The sequence below is a fragment of the Thermobia domestica genome, chromosome 6 (assembly GCF_964235325.1).
Source record: "Thermobia domestica chromosome 6, izTheDome1.hap1.1, whole genome shotgun sequence".
Lineage (NCBI taxonomy): Eukaryota > Metazoa > Arthropoda > Insecta > Zygentoma > Lepismatidae > Thermobia > Thermobia domestica.
The window spans coordinates 128,169,440-128,193,457 of NC_137459.1; the positions used below are offsets into that span (position 1 = coordinate 128,169,440).

At 35.5% G+C, this 24,018-nt stretch overlaps 1 protein-coding gene across 5 annotated transcripts in view; it reads left to right on the forward strand.

Moving 5' to 3' along the window:
* LOC145688196 (adenosylhomocysteinase-like 1) overlaps positions 1 to 24,018 on the forward strand; it is a 230,486-nt gene that overhangs the window by 65,805 nt on the left and 140,663 nt on the right. Inside the window, exon 1 of one of the 5 annotated variants that reach the window (XM_081762073.1) lies at positions 18,975 to 19,270. The exons of the other annotated variants lie outside the window; for them this stretch is intronic. Within the exon in view, the coding sequence (XP_081618199.1) occupies positions 19,205 to 19,270 (66 nt within the window). The 5' untranslated portion in view covers positions 18,975 to 19,204. Of the gene's footprint in view, positions 1 to 18,974; positions 19,271 to 24,018 lie in introns of those variants that run through there. 5 annotated transcript variants of the gene reach the window in all.

Below are 24,018 nucleotides of genomic sequence, written 5' to 3' on the forward strand. Positions count from 1 at the left end.
AATGTCCTGCAAGAGAAAACAGTTAAGACTTATGTCTACGGTTTCAGCTGAAGTAATTTCTCTGTGTATATTTGGTGAATTTCGTCGCGAAATAGTAGGAAAACTATTTGCTGTATGCCGTTCAAATTTCTCTAGATGTTAACCTACCTCAGTACTACTTGTTCACTTTTTAAAATTATTTCTAAATTAGCTTTTTTTATTTCACAAATATTATTTTTAATAAAGATATATGACAGCACTGATACACACAGATGCAGTATTTGCCAGTAAGACTTTGCCTTTCCTTACCATGGAGTATGTAGCCAGGTACAATCCGCGGCAAAAAACCTGCAACATGAGCATATAAGTTTGTGAAATGACGAAGTCTTTTGCTCCAAAATAAGTGTGCACGAGAGGAGGCCGATGTTTGTCCTGGCGTGATTCGTTCCACTCAGACGTTATGTTCATTCCCTGTGCTGTTAGGCGTAGTTTCACAATAAACTTACATCCCCATGTTGCAGGTTTTTTGCCGCGGATTGTACAAGCTCTTGGCTGATCCTCACAAGGTAGCTAGGGCAAGAAACCAAGAGCAGAATAAGGAGACATTCTGCATCTAATAGTAATGCATGCCTTAGAAGTTACGAGAAGAGTGGGAGGTAGGTTTTGGAAAAAAGGGGGCTGGGAACGCAAGGCTGGTTACTATCAGAAATCATACAACCTTATCTACCTAAAAATGTTTTTGTTTTATAACAAGACTTGTCAAATGAGATTTGCTTTCGTTACTTTGGTCATTTTTCAATCACTTTTAGTGCTCTTTCACTGTTTATTAATATAGATAGCCTAATAAAGCGTTTCTTAAACTGTGGTGCGCAGATCACAAGTAACTTTTGATGCCTGACCTTTTAGTCTTTTTAGATTGAACATTAGTCGGAAAAAGAAAGAAAATTGAAGTAAATTACGTATCATATTACAGAAGAGAATCTCAAACATGCATATATCATACAGTGGAACCTCTAAATAACGGACATCGATGGGGAATTAGTATTTGTGAATAAGAGGTGTCTCTTAAAGGAAAATTACATAAATTTCAATTCCATATAGCTCCTGCGGTAATTTATGCAGTACAATAAATGCATTATTTTTGTAAATATAAGCAAGCTAATATCAAAATACTGTACTCAGTATTTGAATTATTGGGAAAACTCCTGTCTATAAAGAAACAAAAAAAGTATTTCTGGGTAATATGTTTGTATAGGCGTGTATTTGCAAAATGTTTGTGTGATAATTGCTTGAAGTCCTATCTCTATTTAAGAAAAAGTATTAATTCATTTACGGACTGTATTTAAAGTAAAAGTAACTGAATGCGCAACTTTATTTATTCAACATAATTTCCACGGAGACGCCTGTAATTGAATAAATACAGCTTTTGATGTTGCATCTGTGTTTATTTTATTCGAGTGACTCTGAAGATAAACACAGTCAGGCGTTTGAAACATCATGCAATAAAATAAACATAGATGGACTATCAAAGGTATTATTATTATTATTTTGAAATGTAACAAAAAAAAATGAAATTGTAAACAGGACTAACCTATCATGACTGTTTATTAATTAATAGAACTCTGCAGTAGTTGTCTGTCGTACAATTCTGTGGATGCTAATTTCTGATAAGAATTTGATTGTATTTGCTGGAACAATTAAAGGGATCCATTTGAAGATTTATCTTCAAAATGCAGAAAATATTTTCTGTGTTCAAAAATTCCTGTCCGTTATGAAGAGGTTACAAGGAAGTAAAACAAGACTGTTCGTGTCCACAAATGGGAGGGTTCTCTCCCATAATAATACACATACTTTTTGCCTAAAAATAAAAGTATGCTCATATTTTGAAGGATTCACTATTCAGAGGTAATATTTTTCCATTATATCAATTTTGCCTATTATATGCGGTAATTAGATCACAAAATATATGAACAAAGCAAACAGATTTTTATTATTATAAAACTAATATCGTATAACCGTCTGGCCAACTAAACATTTAGCTTCATCAGACACTATAATCTACATGAGAATTAACAGCAGATTAAATACTACGAGGCAGCTAATGCCTTCCTGAAACCTGAATGCTACTGATTGCCGATCAGCTTACAGTATAAAAGAAAACATAACTGTTAAATCCCTTATATATATACATACAAAATAAGGATGAAATACTAATTATGCTGAATCTACAAAATAGAAACAAATTCTGCAATATTATTAGCGCTTAACGACAAAAAGATGTCCAAATATGAGATGTCCAATCGATAGATATTATTAAACTAAACGTAGTGATATGTGCCACCGTAAAAGCTCATGTGTAGTTTTCGACAAAATAGAAAAAAAAAAAAGCTTTTTTGTGAACCTAAAAATTGATGCCGAACAACAATATCACTTAAGGTTGGTGTAAAGGGACAAGTTTTGCCAATAGATGTCACTACAGTCTTCGTATCTCTCTCATGTATTTTTTATCTTTCACAAAAATTCACGATTTCTCTTATAAATTTCAACTTACAGACTTCAAACTTTGATACAAGGAACTTCATAACCTATCGAAGGCAACAATCTGTGCCGATTTTTTATTTGTAATTTTCTTCATTGTTGAAATAGCTTGATTGTTGAAATGGATATCCTAACCTTTAACAATGGAACTGTTTCAACAATAAAGAAAATTATAAATCAAAAATTGGCACTGATTGTTGCCTTCGATAGGTTATGAAGTTTCTCCTCTAGAAATTTGAAGTCTCTAGGTTGAAATTTGTAAGAGAAATTGTGAATTTTTGTGAAAGTTAAAAATACACGAGAGAGATATGAAGACCGTAGTGACATCTATCGGCAGAACTTGTCCTTTTAAACCAACCCTAAGGTGAAACTGATACTGAAATATAAGCCCATTAAGTTGCTCATTATGGCACTAGCAAGACTACAGTAAGTAGTATGGTTAATGAGATATAACCCAAAATTATCATTAACTCATAAACTTTATATTTTATTTAACCAGAATATTGTCCAAAGATTGTTAGTTGATAGACCACACACAGAGCTTACCAAAACAACATGCTTAAGAGGCTGACACACTAAAAATAATACAAAATTTCCCATTTCTCTTTTGCTTGTTTTTCGTAAGCGAATGGAGAAAATGAAATGCAACCTATCACAATCATAGACAATGTTATTCTACAACAGAAAATATGAGCCTGAAGAGCTTTCAGTATTGTCATCCGTAGAAATTACAATGTTGCCAGAATAACATTTCTCCCAGAATCGAAGTTAAGGCAGCGACTAGAGGAACGAACTCAACTGCATTTGATTACGTATCATGTTGTTTTGGTATCCTGTGAACTACCGTTTAAATAACATTATTATTTAATTTTAATAACTCTACCTTAAAACTATTTTGTTTATTACAAACTAAATACAACTATTATTTAAAAAAGTATTTCTATTATTTAAAACACTATTATTTAAAAAAAAAAAGAGAGAGAGAGAGAATCAATCAAGTCTTATCTTGCTGCAAGATACTCGTTGTTGCCAAATGGAGGCCATATTTTAAACGTCTTTCAAATGGAAGAAAATGAAAATGAAATCTTTGAGTTTTACGTCCCACGGTTATGCCGGTTAGGCTAAAGGAGACGGTGATGATGAGTAATGAATGAAATGGTAGAATGAAGAAAGTGGGAGGAAACGGGAGAACCCCGAGAAAACCCACGCACACGGTGTTTGTCCACCACAAAGTTCACTTGGCGGGGGTGGGGATCGAACCCGGGACCCCTAGCACCAGAGGTGAACGCTCTACCACTGAGCCACCGCGGCCCTCAAATGGAAGAAAATTAATTTTGAATTATCATGTTCTAGTATTATCCTAACAAGAAAGACTAAAAATGAACATATAGTGTTAATAATAGTAAACATCTAGGCGGATTTTGAAATGTATAAAGTAAATAGTTTTCATAACATTTTCCAAGGAATAATGTGTTATATAGCAAAGTTCTATTGCATTGCAGGCATTGAAAACAGTCTTAGATACACTATCTAAAATACCCGTTCTTTGCATGGGGGTTTATAGAAAATATTCAAATCCCCTTCACCTTAGAATATTTATTTCGATAAAGATGTGATGGTAGATATGAAGATACTCTACTTTTGGCATAAATATTGAAATAACCTACCTCTAAAGAATATACTTCTAATCAAATTGATATGAATAATAATAATGAAACACCTTGAGGTGGGCATTCTCTTACAAAAGTCATTTCAAACGGATCAGACGTTTTCTCGCCCCGAATTCAACACAAATCTGTCATTTGATATTTTTTCACCTTCCCACCCCCTTCCTGCTAATGGATTTGGACGTAAATGACATTAAGAGTATCACTGTTCACTTCAGCAACTCCGAAAATCATGGATTGAACACTATCAGTCGTTTTGCATTATTTTTGCAAGTCACTCTTTCCAACTCCTACCCCTTGGGGTGCCTCATTCCCATAGTATTTCTTTCAGATTAAGCATCATTTGTCTACCATCTTTGATTAAAATTGCTCCAGCGTTTCGGAGTTACGCTGGAATATACATTCATACACATGTATCCAAATATATATATATATATATATATATATAATATGTGTGTGTGTGTGTGTGCGAGCAGCCCCTTTGGCGTTTCTCTGTATATTCCCAATCCAGCTGACATGCTCGTCCATGCCTAAACTTGGGATTAACCGTAGTGTACTAGCATGTTTTAATACTCCATAGATACTAATACAGGTGAATTTTTACCCACATAATTTTTTGGTGCATAATTTTGAATAAAGCTAAGCAGGGACATACGCAGGAATTTATTTCGGGAGGGGTCTAAAGCGTTTCGGGGGGTGCAAATACAATTTTGAGGGTAAATTATATGAAAATTTCTAAAATTGCCCCTAAAAGAGTGGACTACATTTAGAAAAAAGTCGGAATTTCTGGGGGGTCCAGACCCCCAGGACCCACCACCTGCGTACGCCCCTGAAGCTAAGATTTTCAATATGTGACACCTTAATACAAAATTGCATACCATACCGCAATAGGAAAAAAAATAATAAAGATACTATATAAATTTGACATTTTTAATACTCCATACATACTAACGGTTGAATTTTCGCACATGTTAGTACTCTACGGTTAAATGTCTTCGCGATTGTAACCTAATAGCAAACTATGGATTCGACACTTATCTCAGTCATTTGAGATATTTTTCACACCCATGTCGATGGTATTGAACTTTGATTTTAACGCTATCTGAAGTGTAAATTATTAATCTCATAGACATCGTGAATTGTAGACTGAATATAAAATCCGTGCTGTGCCAAAAATGGAGAAGTTCGATTTAATGTAGAAATGTAGCCTATGTGCCTAACACTACTCAGTGAAAAACTGGCTATATAGTATTCACTGTGAAAGCAGTTAAAAAATCCCCAGATGAATGCGTGTACCTATATGTCCCACCAGTTCTAAAGTAACTACCCAGTATTTTCGTTTTGACACTTAGCACGGATTTTATATTCAGTTTACAATTATGGATTGTACATCAATATCGTTCGTTTTCGACTATTTTTACATGCCAAGCCCTTTTTGCCACCCTAAGGGTGCTAATGGTGGTTAAACTTAGGTTTAAATGGTATAGGTAGTGTCGGCAATCAACTTAGGGGCCCCGAAAACTGTGGGTTCTATGCTACTGCCGGTCGCCTTTATTATTTTTCTCATGCCACTATTCCTTTCAGGGCTACTAACGGGGGCCCCGAAAACCATGAACCCTAATATCGATAATCTTCTATCATTTAATGTTATCCCCTTCCACTCTCTCTAGGTGTGCTAGGAAATCTTACCCCTGCTGGAGGCTGAACTTGATCTTGGAGGTCATCAGAACTGCCACCAATCCACTTAAGAACCCCGAAAACTATGCATTCGACACTAGTATCGGTCGTTCTTTTCATAATTTTTGTCTGACAATCCCACTCCCTCTAGACATGCTAAGGGGGGTCTTGCACCAACTGGGGGCTGAACATGGACATAAATGGCATCAGAACTGCAACCAATTAACTTAGTCAGGGGTGGCCACAAGGGGGGGGGCTATGACGCAAACTACGTCATTGAAATATTTCGGGGGGGGGGGTAAAAATCTATATAAATATGTTTGAATGGGGTGTAAAAATGAATCGAATAGAATTAGTAGAACAGACGATTTGCCAAGAGAAAGTGTTTGTACATAATATTTAAATTTGAATTGTCATACGATCAGGCTGGGAGGGGGGACAAGTCAGACAATTGGGGGATGCGTCATGGGCATAAGGATGTGGGCACCACTGACATAGCGATGCTGAAAACTAACGATTCGACACTAGTATAGATAGTTTTCGATATCTTTACATGTCATCATTTCACCCTTTTTTCGTGTGCTAATAAGACTGAACTTTAATTGAAATAGCATCGAGAGTTTCACTATTTATCTAAGCGACCCTAAAAACTATGGATTCAACGGAAATATCGATAGTTTTTGATCTTTTTATTTCTTTCCCTTCCTCTCTCTAGGAGTGGTAGGGTTTCTTACCCCAACTAGCTGACCTTGGACTTAATGAAACACAAAACTGTCATTTTCAATAATGTTATCTTACTTTTCCCCCTCCCCCTCAGGAGTGCTAATGGAGGCTGAATTTGGATTTAAGCGGCATCGGAAGGGTCATTGTTCATCTCAGTGACTCCGAAAACTACGGGTTTGACACTAATATCGGTCGTTTTCGATCACTTACATGTACTCCTCTTCCCTTAGGTGTGTAAGGATTTCACACTCACTGGGGGGGGGGAGGTTATGAACTTGAACTTAAAGGGCATTGAAACTCTCACCAATGTACTCATGGACCTTGAAAAGTGGATTTGCGAGTAATATCGGTCGTTCATTTTTATGTCTCTTTTCTCCCATTCTTTTGGTCTTACCCTTATTGGGGAACTGAAGTTGGACTTAAAGGACATCGAAACTCACTAATCAGCACATGAGCCCAACAACTGTGGATTCAACACTAATATCGATCGTTTTCGGCATTTTTATATACCCCCTTCCTCTCTCTCCTAGGTGTGCTATGGTGTTCCTATGCAAACAGCACACTTCCAGACTGCAGGTGGTATATGTACCAAATTTGGTTAAGATTGCCCCTACTGTTCCAGAGTTGTGGTGAAATATACACATATGTATATGAAGATTACATTAGTATATTACAATATTTTAATAGACAACGTATTAGTTTATTATGATTACAAGATGATATAAATGACAGTTGATAAAGGAAAACAATCAATAATAAAACAAATATAACATGGAAGAAGAGACTCAGAAGACTTGGCAAATTCAATAGTACAAATAAAAACCAGAAATATAGTTACAACAGGAAATGAAAAAAAAATCATTTTCCAAAACAGGACCAAAATCATTTCATCTTTACGACTAATACCCGTTGGCACCTGCTAATTGCCCTAACAGAATGTATTATTCTCTCTAAATTAGTTTCCCATTAAAAACGCATCCATTGGATAGCACCGACATAACGAAAGTTGAAGCATATAGCCACGTTAAAATCGGGATTCTGTTGTAGCAATGCTCAGAATTCTTGCAAGTATTCCTGGACACTTGTTCAGTTTGAGATATGATAAGAACAGTAAGTCGAGCCTTGGTAGCCAGTAGTATGATAAAACAGCACAACGTTATTGAAAAGAGAGAAGTTCACACAACTCGCTGCCGATGATTCTCATAGACATGAAGTTTCGAGAGAATGCTACATAGCGCCTGTAAAGCTGTCCTTCACTCAAGGGAAAGGCTGCAAGGATAGGGAGAGAGTTCACATGGATGATATTATTCTGGAGGAGTCTTTTACGACGATAGTTAAACGATGGTCCATTTAATTCTATCTATCTAAAGGCTAGCAACTGTACTAGTGCGGTAAGCTCTAGTCACTTGCTAGATACCTCAGTAATGAACTGTATCTATCTGCTTCTACAGAGACTACCCAGGAGATAAAGAAACAGTAATTTTGTGTCTGCTGTTACTTTATCTCTCGTGAGTTCAAGGTTACAGAACATCATCTGCAGAAGTCAATATTTAGTCTCATACTCTTCTATCCCTTGGAAATCTTATAAGCGATTTGTAGTAGTTTTCATATTCTTTCAAACTGTTGATATTCTTTCTCGATGTTGACTGATTCGAAAAAGCTTTTGCAAACCATTAAAATAATTGACACATTGACAACACAAGTTTGAAGCTTTTTTAAGGTAATGAAATTTTGGAATGTTGAAGTGAAGAGTTGCAGCGAATAAGATATTTAAGGGTGGTTATCCTGAACACTTCCTTGTTACTTTCGAGCCACGAAAGGAGAGAAGACAATATGGTGATAGCGAAAGAAGCTCAAATTCAAGATTTCAACGGATTTACACATTTAATGGCTCACAGGTAGCGAAAAAAGCTTTTTTGACATTTGTCCGTGTTGTCCTGTGTACATTCACCTAGAAGCCATACCATATTGTCAGACCGTTCTGAATATCTGAACCAAATTTTAAACGTAAGGGTATTGTGACTCTCCAGGGGAGAGGTTAAAATTTTCTTCCTACCCCTAAAAATAAGGGTAGTTTACAGGAGGGTGAAAATAGAAATTAACATTCTCTCAAACTGGCTGTAATGATTTTGCTTAAATTTCATAAATCAATATTACATTAACATCCCTGTACTGTGGTATGCCATTTCTCTGGGGGATAAAATTGGGAAGGGTGGTTTACTGTTAGTTTTTTTTTGGGGGGGGGGGTCTATTTACTAAAGAGACTCAGATGATGTTGCTCGTATTTCATAAATAATAATTAATACACAATAACACACTGAGCAAAGCTATGTGATAATATGTAAAAAAAAAAAAAAAAAAAAAAAAAACAGTATCACGTTTTACATATTATCACATAGCCTTGCTCAGTGTGTTATTGTGTATTAGTACGAAATGGAAACAAGGCCTAATAGAATAGAAATAATAATTCGTTACTAACCTGACAATATATGATATAACTCATTTTTTCGTGAAAAATCCATAACGTGGAGTATACTTTTGCGGATGGGTACTTTAGGACAATTTTTACAAAACTGACTCGGGCGTTTTTAATATTTTATGAATATTTTCTTGATAAAACTGCAATACGGAGTAAGTCATTCTGAAAAACCTACAAGAGTTAGTTTAATTTTGGATTGACTTTTCCCAAAACTTTTTAAAATTTTGTCCGTTTTTCACAAGAAAATGTTTCATAACAGCAGCAAGACATGATTTAGTTTATTTATTTATTTATTTATTTATTTAACAATAATCAGATACAACTCAGAGGCCATTTTATGCTGGATATCTTAAGAAATCGAAGGGTGAAAGTTTAATGCAGTGGCCCATACCTTTCATTAGTTTGGTAGCACTGTGTGTATATATATTAGGGTGGACCATTTATCTTGATACGCCGTTGTAAACTTTAATAGACAGAAAACGTTGAAATTTCTTACTACGCAAATATCAAAAAGGTCATTGTTTGGCATCCTCTGTAATACAACCAGATTAACAGTATTGCTAACCCAGCATAGATATATTTTCCAAAGGCACTCACAAAAACACAATGTGACATTTGTCATTCAGTGTTGCAAGCTGAGGGCGATATATTATCACAAACATTCAAATTTTGGGAAATGTGATTACCAGTAATCAACCGCGATTACCAGCAATCACTGCTCTGGACTGGTGAATATTGGTTTCACCGGTGACCGGCCAAACCAGGAGAAATGCAATCCTAGAAAATCCGTGTTGTGGTGCAGACTTTTTGATCTGTATAGTGTCTGTACACAACCAGATAATGTTTATCAAAGTAAAAACCATGTTTTTTTTGGTATCCTGTAGTGCCAACGGAGGACATACATACTTTCCTTCTATTTGCGGGTGCAAAAATTGGTCGTAACTAAGCAACAAACCTGTGCGTGGTCTGGTACAGAAAATGTGAGAGATATAGAATTATGTTAAATTTGCCTTTCCGGATTTTCTAGACTAAAAATAAGCTTTTCTTTTTTCTCTGTGTGTGTTCGCTGGAAATGAAGTATCACACTAGGCTGCTGTATCACTCGAGGCTGTTGTGAATGAAATGTCCGCTTTAACGTCTGGTGAAAAAACTCCAGACCTTATCTCAGCAACACAACACAAGCATGGACTAATGATGACGCGACTAACTTTACAAATTCTGTACACATCCAGAAAGCAGATTGGGGTTACCCAGTCAGGAGGTAGTGGGTTGCTGAACAGGGTCGTATAAAAGTCGTTAATGGGCAGCACACAATGAGGATAATGATTCCTCTTTATAAATTCAGACTGGGACATTCTGGGATAGCAAGCGCCAGAGTAATACTGCATTTATAGTGCATTTGCACCAGAGCACAGAATGAATGCATTATTCGCCGTTCGTTTTTCAGATTCCCTTCCAGTGACACAGAATTACAAAATGAGCCCTGTGTGGAACGACTAAGATCATGTACAGATAAACTCGTCAGGTACGCTAATGTTTGTGCCAATTCGGATGAGTTAAGGAAATACCATTCCACTCTCCTTTGGCAGCTCCGTGTAATAGGTAAGGTGAAAAAGATTGACTTGTGTGTGTCATACGAAGGTAACACCGGCCAACAAGAGTCGTCGTCTGGAGGTGCACAGTTTCCTGAATGTAAGGAATAACCGGGAAGGTGTCCTGCATCGGATTGTCTGTTCACATGAAAAATTGATCTGCTGTGACAATGGTAAATAGTCAGTACAATTCATGGGTCGTGATCAATGACAAGGACGGTGTCCAATCTCAAAAGTTGTTGCTAGTATGGTGGTCTATGATGGGAGTGGTCTGTCATATATTTCTCAGGCGAGGTGAGAAGGATCAGCTTGTTGGTGGGTGGAATAGCTTCGATTATATAAGATTTGTAAAAATGTGGTTTTGTTTCTTCATATACTTTGTTAATGTTCAGTAGTGGAGAAATTCCTCTTCGGGCTACTGCATCAAATTTCAAATTGTATTACTTTCAGGATGTATAATCAATCAGAGTATTAGTATTCAGACTGTGATTCCAAATCTTCGTGATGATAATATGCTGTTGTAAAGTTGTATTTGGTTTTCAAGTAATGATTTCGTAGTATATCTATGTAAATTATTCGCTCTCTTGGTAAAGTAATTGGTTTAAGTAGTATAATCGGGTTTCAATATGAGTGAATACATTTTTCATTACGAATTACAGATATTTCTTTTGTAATTGTCCGTATATTTGCACTATTTAAAAAAAAATAAAATCGTGAAAACCTAGCTTGTGACAAGAAAGATTGTAGTGTTCATTTTTTAAAACTCATCCAGAAATGTAAATTTGAATCATTGTAGTTGAAACAGATGCTGAATTGTTGATATGCTGCTCAGAAAGCTCTCTCACGCTTCACTTACATCAATTCGTTAGTAAAATCAAACACTATGTTCCGTATAGCAAACAAGGTGATAATGTAACATTTACTCTTTTAATAGAGTTGTTTGGTTACCTATGTTTGCTCTCAGTTCAGTGGGTGAAGCTGACAGAGATCCATTTTACTCGATGGATACTAAAGAAAATAAGTCTTATATCAGATTATGAGCTTGAATTCGACGGGTTAGTTATTCCAGTAGTTACAGAGTTCCTCACATGAAATAGTAATATATACATGACTACCGTATCATCATACAATAAGAGCTATTGATTTTCTTTTTTTTTTTTAATTCAGTGAAAATATTAGTGATATGAGCTGAGAATAAGGCTAATTGCATATTTAGTTTTGTAGTACTGGATTCAAATACAACGAATATTGTTCCCCACATTTGAAGAATTTTAAAGGCTGTTAAAATAATCAGAAATCCGGAAATTGTGTTGGGATCCGATGTGCTAACGACTTACCATCCAGCTGAACTACAACACATGGCAGGCCATAGCTTTCTGTGAGCTGGAGCAGGGAGTGTAATCGTTTAGTTTCGTGAGATATATTAAAAAATTGTGCTGGTGATCTAAAGATAAGGTTACGAATGTCCCTCTGAAACTTGGAAGCACCGGTAGGAATGAATTTAAGAACGCTTAGTAAAGATTCACAGATCTGGCCTAAAGTTAGTAGATAAGGAGATGAAGCTACCTTCTAACGCATGAGTGTACTTGCATTCGGCACGGAAAACCCAGCTTCGATTTCCGATGGGAGCTCATGTGGCTTGGATCCCACGTCCAGCTGTAAGTCCCAAGTTTTATATAGCCTCAGAAGGGTAGTTAAACACAACTGAGAAAAAAAGTTGTGCTATGGGTGAGTGATCCAGAAATGACGCCCGTATGACTTTCCGAACGCTTGATACATATTGTTCGAAAACTTACAGTAGTCGTTGCTTACTCCTAGCTGCCGGTTAGGGGTCGTCCCGCATATGCTCAATAGGGCGTAGATCCGAAAACCTAACAGATCAGGATAGATCAGACATATTCTGAGTACAGCTAGCTGGTTGCCCTGAGATAAGGGGATGGACATTATCCTACTGGTATTCCAAGTGTCATAAATTAGGCGAGACAGGTCTGACGTCATGAGTGTAAGACGCACTGGATTTTCTCAATCACTCGTACGAGTACGAACATACATAGCTATTCATTGTTAGAGACAAGTAAGTCTAATTGCTAAATCCACTGTGTTCTATCCTCTGGACACCACGCAAATGTTTTCAGTGATGATCATATTTCAGGGATAATGGAGCGAGGAATGAGGGAATATAAGACTGCCTCAAAACTATTGTTTAGTGTTCATGTGCTCAAACAGTGGGCCACGGTCGTCCTGATTTCACAATCACACATTCCTGTCAGTTATGGCTACCCTAAAAATTCTTCTGTACAGGATCTCCCCGATACGCTCTGGCTTCTAAAAAACAACGATCCTCGTAAGTGGCAATTTTGCGGAAGAATCTCCGTCTTCTAACTGCACTCAACGGCCACGTTCGTAATCACGCAATTGCACAATAGGCATTGGTTGACTCCGTTCTAGTATTGCAGTTATAAACTGTGATTTACAGACACAAGATTTGCACACAACTATAGTCGCCGTGTTATCTGACGACCTTTCAAACTACATGCAGCAAAGTTTTTTTTCTTTCTTTAGATACGCATTCTATGGTGAAAATTTCGTTCGAAGCGGACGATGTATACGAGCGTTCTTAAATGTATTTCCACCAGTGGTATACAATATACGCATATAATGTTACATAGCTCTTTAGCTCATGTGCGTAATTTTAATCGAATCACGTTCATTTATTAAAGGAGAGATAGAGAGACAGAGCGAGAGTGAGTTAGTTTCGCATTCAAATACCTTTTTCAAGAATCCCTCTCTAATTGTTAATATGTACAGTCACATTCAATGTTCTTTTAAAGTTCATGGTTTTAAGGAAAACATAATTTGCAGATAAAATAATCTGAGCTAAATGTTAATCATAAAGATTTCGTTGGTATCATGAAGAAACCTATTTCTGTACCTACGAATTCAGTCTTGTTTAAAAAGCAAAAATGATCAACGATATCTCTTCGGAAAACTGTCTGCTTAAAGATAGATGGAAATAAATAATGCAAATATGAATAATTTGTGGCCAATTGAAATCTTTCTACAAACAGTTGCAACAAAATCATCTTTTAAAGAGAGACAAGTGGACAGGATTTTATAGTTCGTAAAAATTTGTACAAACCGCGGCAAAAAACCTGCAACATAAGGATGTAAGTTTATTGTGAAACTACGACTAACAGCACAGGGAATGAACACAAAGTCTAAGTGGAACGAATCACGCCAGGATAAACCTCGGCCTCCTCCCGTGCACACTTATTTTGGAGCAAAGGACTTCGTCATTTCACAATAAACTTATATGCTCATGTTGCAGGTTTTTTGCCGCGGATTGTACATGCTTCTCAAATTATGTTTGCCAACATTTTTAAATACTGTGCAGACACCCATAAACGTTCTTCTCCCTTCTTTAAAATAATATTCCATAGTTTCAATATTTTTACTATTTCTTAATCAATAATAATAATGTACAAACTGAACGTTAAAGAAACATTAGTTTTATCGAAGAAATTACTCCTGAAAACGTTATATATATAAAAACTAATGGAGATGGTTTTATGAACACTTCTAAATTTGAGGAATGATTTCAGAACAAATCTGATTTCATATTTTATTAATTCTTAAAAATAGTTAATAATGTCCAACTGTGTGTTGAGTGGAATAATACTTTAGAGACTTTAAGTTAGAATTACGGTACCGAGCGTCATTCTTACTAAGTAGTTCAATATTGCATAACATCAGAGTAGTAATAGATTTTTGATTTACAATCTGTCTAAACAAACAGCATTTCCAACTCGTGAAAGCAATACATGACAGTCAAAACAACTAAGTTTAGGTAACTTCAAGAAAATTCGTGATAAGTTAATACAAAACTATCAAGCCAACAGGTTGTGGTTTTTCAAATAATGGTAGCGTGACTCTGCCTAGAATTGCAGTCACCTAAACCTGACTGCATCCATGTTCTATCATAAAAATTGCTTAGTGGATTGACATAGGGTGTGATTAGGGGTGAAAAGTTATAAGAAACTTTTTATCTAATTTCCAAATATGTTGCAGTCCAAGTTTACCCTGGTTACTTCATTTTGCGATCGTTTCTGCTTTAAATTCGTAATGTTTTTAGAGCAATATTCATTCACGAAAAGTCTACTTTAGATTTAAAACTGCCATTAACATGTTTGATTAATTCTGCAGTCGCTTGTTAGGATTTGATTGATTCGTTGGATTGGCATTTAGCGTTCCTTTCAGCACCGTGGTTATCTGAAACGTGGGCGAACAGCTTACGTGGGATCCAAACCACAAGAATCTATTTGGAATCGAACCCGAGTCCTCGCATCAAAGACACGTACGCGAAACAAATCCACGAAGGAGCCCTAAATTTTGTATTCAGTGAGATATTGATAGTAGTAACACAAATGAAACTTTGATCAACGGGTGAATAATGTCAATATCTTATGTTACATTAGCATAAAAATGTAATTTGTGCTCATGACAAAATTCCAAAATATGAAAACCATAGTACTTATAGCAAGAGTCCCCCCTTATAAGTAGATGAGAGTTGTGTCCAGGTTGCCTAACATCACGTAATTTATTCCAAACTGTAAAAGTTTATAATACAGTTAGCATAAATTAATAATGAATTAAATTAAGTCTAAACATAAAAACTCGTACAGAAGAACATGTCAAGTTGGACACCCAGTTAATTTAGCCACTAACATGAACTGATATGAATAATAATACCATTGCTTCGCATATCAACCACTGATGTAAATATATTTTGTGTGAGACTGAGTGCAAGTTTCATTATTACTGTAATAACAGCTAAAAAACTATCACAGTGATGATTAGTAGCAATTATTATTATTATTATTATTATTATTATTATTAATTATTATTATTATTATTATTATTATTATTATTATTATTATTATATAGTTTATATAACTATTGGTTGGTTAAATTTGAGATTAGCATCCCTTTCAATACCGATACCATATGAGACGTGGACCAATGACTTAACATGGGATCCGAGCCTTATGAGCTTCTATTTGGAATCGACCCCGGGTTTCCCGTGCTGAAGACAAGTACGCAAACTTTATAACAACGAGAGGGAGCTTCATATATAATACTGAATTAAGAATAGCCATCACTTGCAGTAACTGAATACACTGTATATTCGTATTCACAAAACTAGAGCATTGCTATTCTGTTTAGTGGGACTAGTCTTCTAAATCTTTTGTACGAAAGACTAACTTGTTTTGGTTCGAGATAGAAAACGATGATAATTTAAAATAGCAAAGTGAAATTGGAAAAGTGTCTGTGGAAAGAATCGAGGTCAGGATTCCGGCGTTCAAAGCCAGATCAATAACAAGGATTCTGCTGGAGTGGGAGAATTTCCTAATAGTACTTCTAAGAGGAACAGAGCAAATACGTTTTATGCTTGCTTAGCACGTGAAAGAGCTTGGAACTTAAGGAATCAGCAAACTGAAAACTGATAATGCCAATAAGTTCTAGAATGAACAGAATTCAGCTTTACGTATGTCAGTTTCTATTGAAACGGTCTATTGATCACCTGAAGTTTATGATCCGGAGTCGTGAAGATCGGTAGCTCTTCTGTGCTGCGAATGTACCAAATAAAGTTTGTCCTTTCGCAGTTGACAAAATAGTGTATCATGTTCTTTCGTTCAAAACTTTTGTTAGTGCTGTAACGTTCAGAATTCAGATTTTGTTCAAATGTAATGACATGTTTTCTCTTCTCCCACTCCCTATTTAACATGCTACCTTCTGCGATACAGACTATAACCATTGTAATTTTACCGGTAATCAAACTTGTAGTGATGCTTATCGAATGAAAATCTGCTAGCTATTTGGTTACTCGGAGGTATATATATATATATATATATACCCTTAACAGACGAATATTGGTATATTATCTTTCAAAATACAGATAGGAGCACAGATCCGGTACGGTTTCCGGCTCTAAACAGATCCGGTTTTTCGGATCCAGGTCTGGAACCGGTTCTCAAGATCCGGTTCCAGAACCGGGCTTAAGGATCTAGGTCTGGGGGAGCGCGGTGGCTCAGTGGTACAGCGTTCAACTCTGGTGCTTGGGGTCCCTGGTTCGATCCAAGCTCGCGCCATGTGTACTTTGTAGTGGACAAACACCGGCAGCAGTTTGTCTCATTTGGCTAAACAAACCCGGTAACTGGCAAACTCATTGGCTAAACACCCTCTGGTGGACCATTTTTTTCTGGGGGGCACAAGCGGGTCTGGGCGGGAAGGGCACAAGCACGTGGTCCTCTTTGCAGTGTTTTGAAGGTGAACTTTATGCCTCCTTTACGGGTCTTCGGAGGCTTTCGGATCCAGGTCTGGAACAGGTTCCAAAGATCCGTTTCTGGAACCGGGTTTTTGGATGCAGGTCTGAAAACCGGATCTCCAACCGGTTCCGCCAGAACCGGAACTTTGTGGCCATCTCTACTCCATTCCATTACAAATCAGAACTGTTCTTCTGCTTAACGTTGGTTCCACAGTATATTATTCAATAAGTTTATTTTCAGGGGGTTCATTATTTTGGCTAACTATTTTATAGACAATAGATATTATTACTTATATAACTGTATATTTCTGTTGGTTAAATAATATTCCGCCTACCGACTAATTTTAGTGAAACCTTACTTTACTTACAAAGGGTCTGTACAGTACTAAAAAGTAGCAGTATCACGTATACACCACGTGAAGGAGTTTGAATTGTACAGTGATATTTTCTCAATGATCAAACCGGAAATTGTAGATTTTTTCACTTCCGGTTTTAGTAAAAAGAAAGATTAGAGTGGAGATCGAATATATTCTTGGGACGCTTAACTGATTGCACAAAATTGCTTCTCGCTATCTGTTACCGTTTTCACTGTAATAATCAACTTAAAACAAGAAATGGTTGATTTCTACCACTTCCAGTTTGAGTACAAGGTTACGAGAGATTCTTAGAACGCTAAACAGATTAAAGAAACGCTTCTTGCTATCTATCGTTTTTTCTCTATGTAAACCAATATTGAAACGGAAGTTGTAATGATCTCTAGAACTTCCGGTTTAGTAGAGTTTAAGATGCAGATGTGATGTATTTGAGACGCTTAACTGGTTGCAGAAAATCACATTTCTCAATTAGTTTTTCATCTATCAACGTTAAAACTGGAAACGAATCATTTCTACCACTTCCAGTTTGAGTATCGGTTTCAAGAAAGAACTCTTCTTTTAACCCTCTAAATTTTCACCAAATTTAGTAGTGATTAGTGAAGTATTTTTTTTTCTGTCTTCTGGATTCTTTGTCTGCCAAACTCCTTAAAAAGTGAATTGAAATTGATGAATATGTTGTTAAATTTGTAAGATGTGCTTACATTAGAAAATTAGATAGATAAATTTGTCGAATCTTCGTTAAATTGGAATCTTCTAAAGTGAAGCTATTAGCATGAATTCAGTTCTAATGCAATTACTTCCAGAATTGTAACTAAGCAATTTAACTTTGATTTAACCATTAAGTCGATACTCTAATTGAGCTAACTGGTATTATTGATTGATTGGTTGGTTGGTTTAGCAGTGAGACTACATGAGACGTGGACTTCGACTTAATGTGGGATCCGAATCGCATGAGCTCCCACCGAGAATCGAACCTGGGTTTTCGCACCGAAAGTTCATACGCTAACCATATAGATATATTTTACTGCTATCATATTAGTTTGGAAATAAGATTTGGGACATAGTATTCGTGTAGGTGAACAATCTAAAGCCTAAAAAAGCGCAAAAGCGTATGGGAGTAGCTTCTTACAATGAAACTATTTACTTTGCTAAAAGTGTTACCAAATAGTTATTACTTCCCACAGGTGTGTGTTTTAGAAATCTGATTCATTTTCAACTACAACACTTTCAGCAGAATGGAAGATTTTAAAGGATAAAAAAATCAATATATTTTAATCAAAAATAGTACTAGTTATTACTGAAATAGAGGCTAGGTGTAGTGCATGATGGAAAGATATGAAAAATGTTCCAGTTTGTTTGTAGCGTGCCAACAGCGGCTGAAGCAAAATTGGTCTAATCAATAAGGAACTTCTGTTTGTTGCTTCCAAGCAAACGTCGAGTTAGGTTTTAAATATTCTCAAACTGAACGTAACAAGAGTGATGTCTGTATGCATGTGGAAGAATTGAGTTTAGATGTGTGTTGTGCAGATTTTTTTGTTTATTAACAGTAGAAATCGAAGCTCCTGTAATGATTTGCAAACGCGAGAATTGGGGAAGTGGGTGCTCGATTCGTGTGCTGTGTTAGCTGAGTAGGGCGACAGTTTGCCGCACGCAAGCAGAGTTCATTTTGAACCTAGGGTTTCTTTTGATTCGGCTTTCTCGTTCAAGAATGTGTGAGTTGGACGCTTCAACGTTGGGGTCAGCGGGACGAAATTACGTATTTGGAATTATTCTTATGCAGGACACTACCACCATCTGCAATTATTCACTAATACCAACTTGTATGTGAAATTAAAAAAAAAAAAGTTCGTATGTCATCCGGAGTCATGGATGCTGTTCGGTCATTGAAAAGCCTTGTTGGCTTGGAGAGTAATAAGGTAAGTTTGGAACATCATATTATTATATTGATGTATTATTATTATTTGTATTATATCTTTGTGTTCTGTCCCAGTTCCTAAATTTTTCACTGTTAGTTTGAATGTCGTGTCATTTAGTGTCACTGCTTTGATATTACCTTAAAATGTATAAATTGGGTACTTTACCATAAATAGAAAATTCAATATACAATATATATATATTTATAATATTCACCTTATGGAGAGAAAGTATTGTTGCTTTTATGATCATGAAATGTAACACTTACAGAAACAGTTGCCAACCCGCGTTGTGGGTGAACTATGCTAAGATTTACTACGAGCCATCGGCTTCATCTATTGTGACTACTTATAGAATGTTCTATTACAGGAAGTTTATCAGAATTACGTAATAAAACTAACCGAAACCAAGCTGAATTTGCTTATCAAAGTATAAATTCAAATATTATGTATGAAACACATGCTGTTTGGCATTTCGTTATTCTAACATGCTGTTTGGCATTCTGAAAATAAAAGAAACTGTGTAAATCCCAATCCTGCTTGGGATACCTCAAAGTAAACAAGTAGCCCAGCTTGGATGGTGTATACAGAAATATACGATATTTTTGTGAAAAAGTAGTATGTGTTAATGGCAATCAATATTTTGGATGGCATTATAAGTAAAAATCAGTGCTTCTTCGCAAGTTTCGGATTGTCCTTTTTGTTGGAATCTTCCTGAGTTACTCCTTAGTTTGTTTTTACAAAATAAACCAAGCTTCGAATCAGATTTTTAAAATTCATATATTACCTTTCATTTTAATTATGTGTTGAAGAAAAGGTAAAGAAGACATAGTCATATTTTGAGATAATAGCGAGAACATAAAGAATTGTGGACTGGAGTTCTGATTTAAACATGTTAACATGTTGTTCATTCAAGCTTTAGAATAAATATACGTTAGAGAGAAATAAAAAAAAATGACCATGTAGAACATACATGAATATTAATAAGCTGTTACAGTTTCAACAATATATCGTTGCAGGGCCACAGTTGCTTAGTGGTAGAACCCTACCTTTTTTGTGCGGTCCCTTGTTTGATCCCAGTTGGCGCGAATGGTGAAAAAGCACAATATGCTTGAGTTTTCAACGGTTCTCTCATTTTTAGTTTTTCTTTTTATGCTTAAAGTTGTACTATATTTAGAGTTGAAACCAAGCAATCATTTCTTTTTTTAACGTTCAGTTTTCATTCTGAGCGGCCATCTTGTGTAGATATGTAAGCCTATCTTGTACTTTACAAAGATTTACGGTAACCGCTGTAGCTGCGCCATTGATTTTAAAGAAAGAGAATTTTATGTCTTACGCACATTTAAGCCTACTACAGTACAAACGACGATTATTATTATTATTATTATTATTATTATTATTATTATTATTATTATTATTATTATTATTATAGATATTAGTTTCATGGTATGTACTTTCTTTAAAAAGTTTGATACCTGAGACTATCATCCTTGCTTTTGCTACAGGTATTCAAACATTGTCATTTCACGAAAATGAGCTATATATATGTTATATGTGAAATATCTCAAGAGACATATTTAAAAAAATTCAAATGTTCACAAAACAATTTCGTTATTTACGTAGTAACAAGTGATTAAAATTTAACTGAGACATTGCTAGTTCTTGAGTTGCATTTCTGTTTTATGGAACGGCATTTTGTTTATTAGTAACTGAATTTAAAAGTTTCATTTTACAACTAAACTATATATGTTAATAGCTCAGTTCAATTGTGTTTGTTGTGTTACTGTAATAATATTTTTTATGAAAAACTTGTTAATCGTGTTTCGAACGAAATAATTAAAGAAAAATGACTGCTGTTGTGTCTTCTGTAGTTTTTAAGCTTATAAAATTGATAAACTAGGCTACTTTATTATCAGTAGGCCCTAATTTAACTTACTGCTTAAGCAAAATACAAGATAATTCAACTAGAAAACACATTTAAAGTCAGCACGATCAAACTGTTTCCCAACCTGCTGTCTTTTTTATTCTATGACCGATTCCGTTTATCGCAGCTCTCCTGACAACCCATAACCGGCATATGTGTGGGGTTTTGGTGATGTGTTGTTTTCATCACTTTGAAAGTTTATGTTTCACCAATTATTTCTAGATGTGTATACGTATATGGATGTCAAAGTGGACACATTGAGGCTTAAGAGTAGAGATACCACATATACAGGAACTGAGTGACTTTGACTTCATTAAGCAGATGTTTACTTCCACAGTTTAATTTGTATACATGAAATATAAGACTGTAATATAGTTAACATTTAGTCTGTAATAATCGAGTGGATCGCGAAAATTGAAGAAACAAGCGAGGAAAACAACCTTCTTTTTATTCGCTTTTCTCATCCACAGAATTTCTTTCCAAATCTTTAAAGATGACGAAGTGCATATGTCAATTAGTAACGTCGTAAGGAAACGTGTTTGCTACTCAATAGGTAAAAGCTTGAATATTATGGAAAAGCTATGTACAGAAATCAGTCACCCTTTTTCAGCAACTACATTTTAAGAAAATAAAAAGAAAAGAATTGACGGTTCTTTGTGCTTTTACTTAAATTATGAACTGTATATCTAAAAAAGACATACTAGGATAGTGTTACTAATGTATTATTTTGATTTTCAACAGTTTTTATCATATTTACACAGTACAGCATTTCTTGTGGTTTCGCCACATCAAAAAAAAAAAAAAAAAAAGTAACTCTAAAATCAGTCACATTTCAGTGGGAAAAAAACACTTGTTATTGTGCACATTATTTTGTAAAGGTTTTACAAGTGTTTCTCTTTTGATATATTTTAAATCGAATATACGCGATTTTCGAAAAAAATTGTTTGATGAACCATAACACAAAAAGGACGATACTGTCAGGTATCAAACTTCCTTAGGAAATACTGTGGTACACCACGAAACCTATAACTAGATACAAAAAATAACGATCAGCCTTTTTTCTTTACAGTTTTTAATTTCAAATATTACAGTTTACGTGTTTCAAACTCGCAGCATTTTTCTAAAAGCATTTGCAGTGCAATATCCTTAAATATGCATAGGACTTCAAATGTTGTACATTTAATTTTCTTTCAAATGTTTTTGTTTAAAATAAATACGTTCAAGAATAACGCAGCTACAGCGCTTAACCTTTTAAAATGTAAAATAGACGTACGCGCTTATGCAAAATGTCCGCTCGAAAGAAAACTAAGAATCTTTGAAAAATTAAATGAATGCTTGTTTTCAACTCACTGAATATAGAAAAATCTTGGGTACAAACATTAAAAATAAATTTGTCAGCAACTTTAAAATCTGAAATTGGGTGATTTCCAAATAAATTCACTCTCCATTATTTAGGTCATGATTATATCACCTTCTCCCTTAGTCTTGGAGTATAATAGTGAGACACTAAACTAAAAAAATAGTCTTCATCGTACTGTATAATGTGTCTAATAAAGCACATTGCAATGATACAGTATATTGCTGAAACTATAACAGATTATTAATAAAGTATGTGTTTTTGCTGTCGTCGGATTTTAAGTTACGAAACGACTCGAGATGAGACCAAAAACAATCTTTCCCATTCTATCAAGTGATATGTTTTACTAATATTTATCACATTTAAGCATAATACATTAAACGAACCGTGGAAAATCATGTAATCGGATTTGCCATCACTGTTGCATAATGCTTCTCATCGTAGGTCCCCATGTATTACCCCAGATACATAAGAATAACTCGAAACATACTGTACAATGCTATTGTGTTTGATCATTTCGTATTGCCATAGAAATAGAAATTTTGATGAAGGGATACCTTCTGAGTTTTCCATACATAAATATTTTTATTAGGTTCTGTAACTTGCTTCCTGACATGCAAGCGAAATATTGACTTCCAACTGTTCTTGCTAAGCAAGATTTGAATAACATTTTTATTCATTTGTTAATAGTTGCACATTACAAGACACTTATAGCAGGAAACAGAGATGGTGAGCATGACCTGTTGGTAGGTGTTGTCCACCACACTCTGTGCCCTGCAACTAGAGATGATTGCTTTAGCAAAGGAGAAAAAATAGAAATGTCAATCTTCACTCGCACAACATTGAGGAGTACAAAAGATGGATCGGGTTATATCCGACCGATTTTCAAAGTGCACTTAGTCTATGAAAAGTAATGTCCCCATCATCAGTTGTATTCTATCGGACTATTAGTAGTATTGACTAGCGCCCGACATCACAATTTCCACTGCAGAAAAACTAAGTCGGAGCAGAAGAATATGAATTGCATTTCGTTCTCTTCTGTACATTTTCCCCAAGCAATGAGAGCGATGTGGTTGACACCATTTCATCGGTCCAAATGTACATTTTTTTTTTTTTTTTTTTGGGTTGACGTCGTTGTTTCGGCCTGAATAACACTAATTTCCATTTTCTACTCCGTCATAATAAAACTGCTTTGCCCATATGGAAATGCATCTGGTTCTTGATTGATTTGTGGCTTTAGCATCATTCTTCTTCACCTTTTGGTCCACCTTACGTATCTTCAGATTCCGATCGTAATCTGTCCGGCGATAGTCACTCCTAGTGAGGAAGCTTACTTTGTACTGGCGGTAAAACTTGGTAGTGCCTTTCCAGACGTATCACTTTATGTAACTGACGAATATTACCCAACACGTGTGAAATAAATGTAGTCCTCATCCAATGTGACAACTGTCTTTCATTTTGACTCCTCTT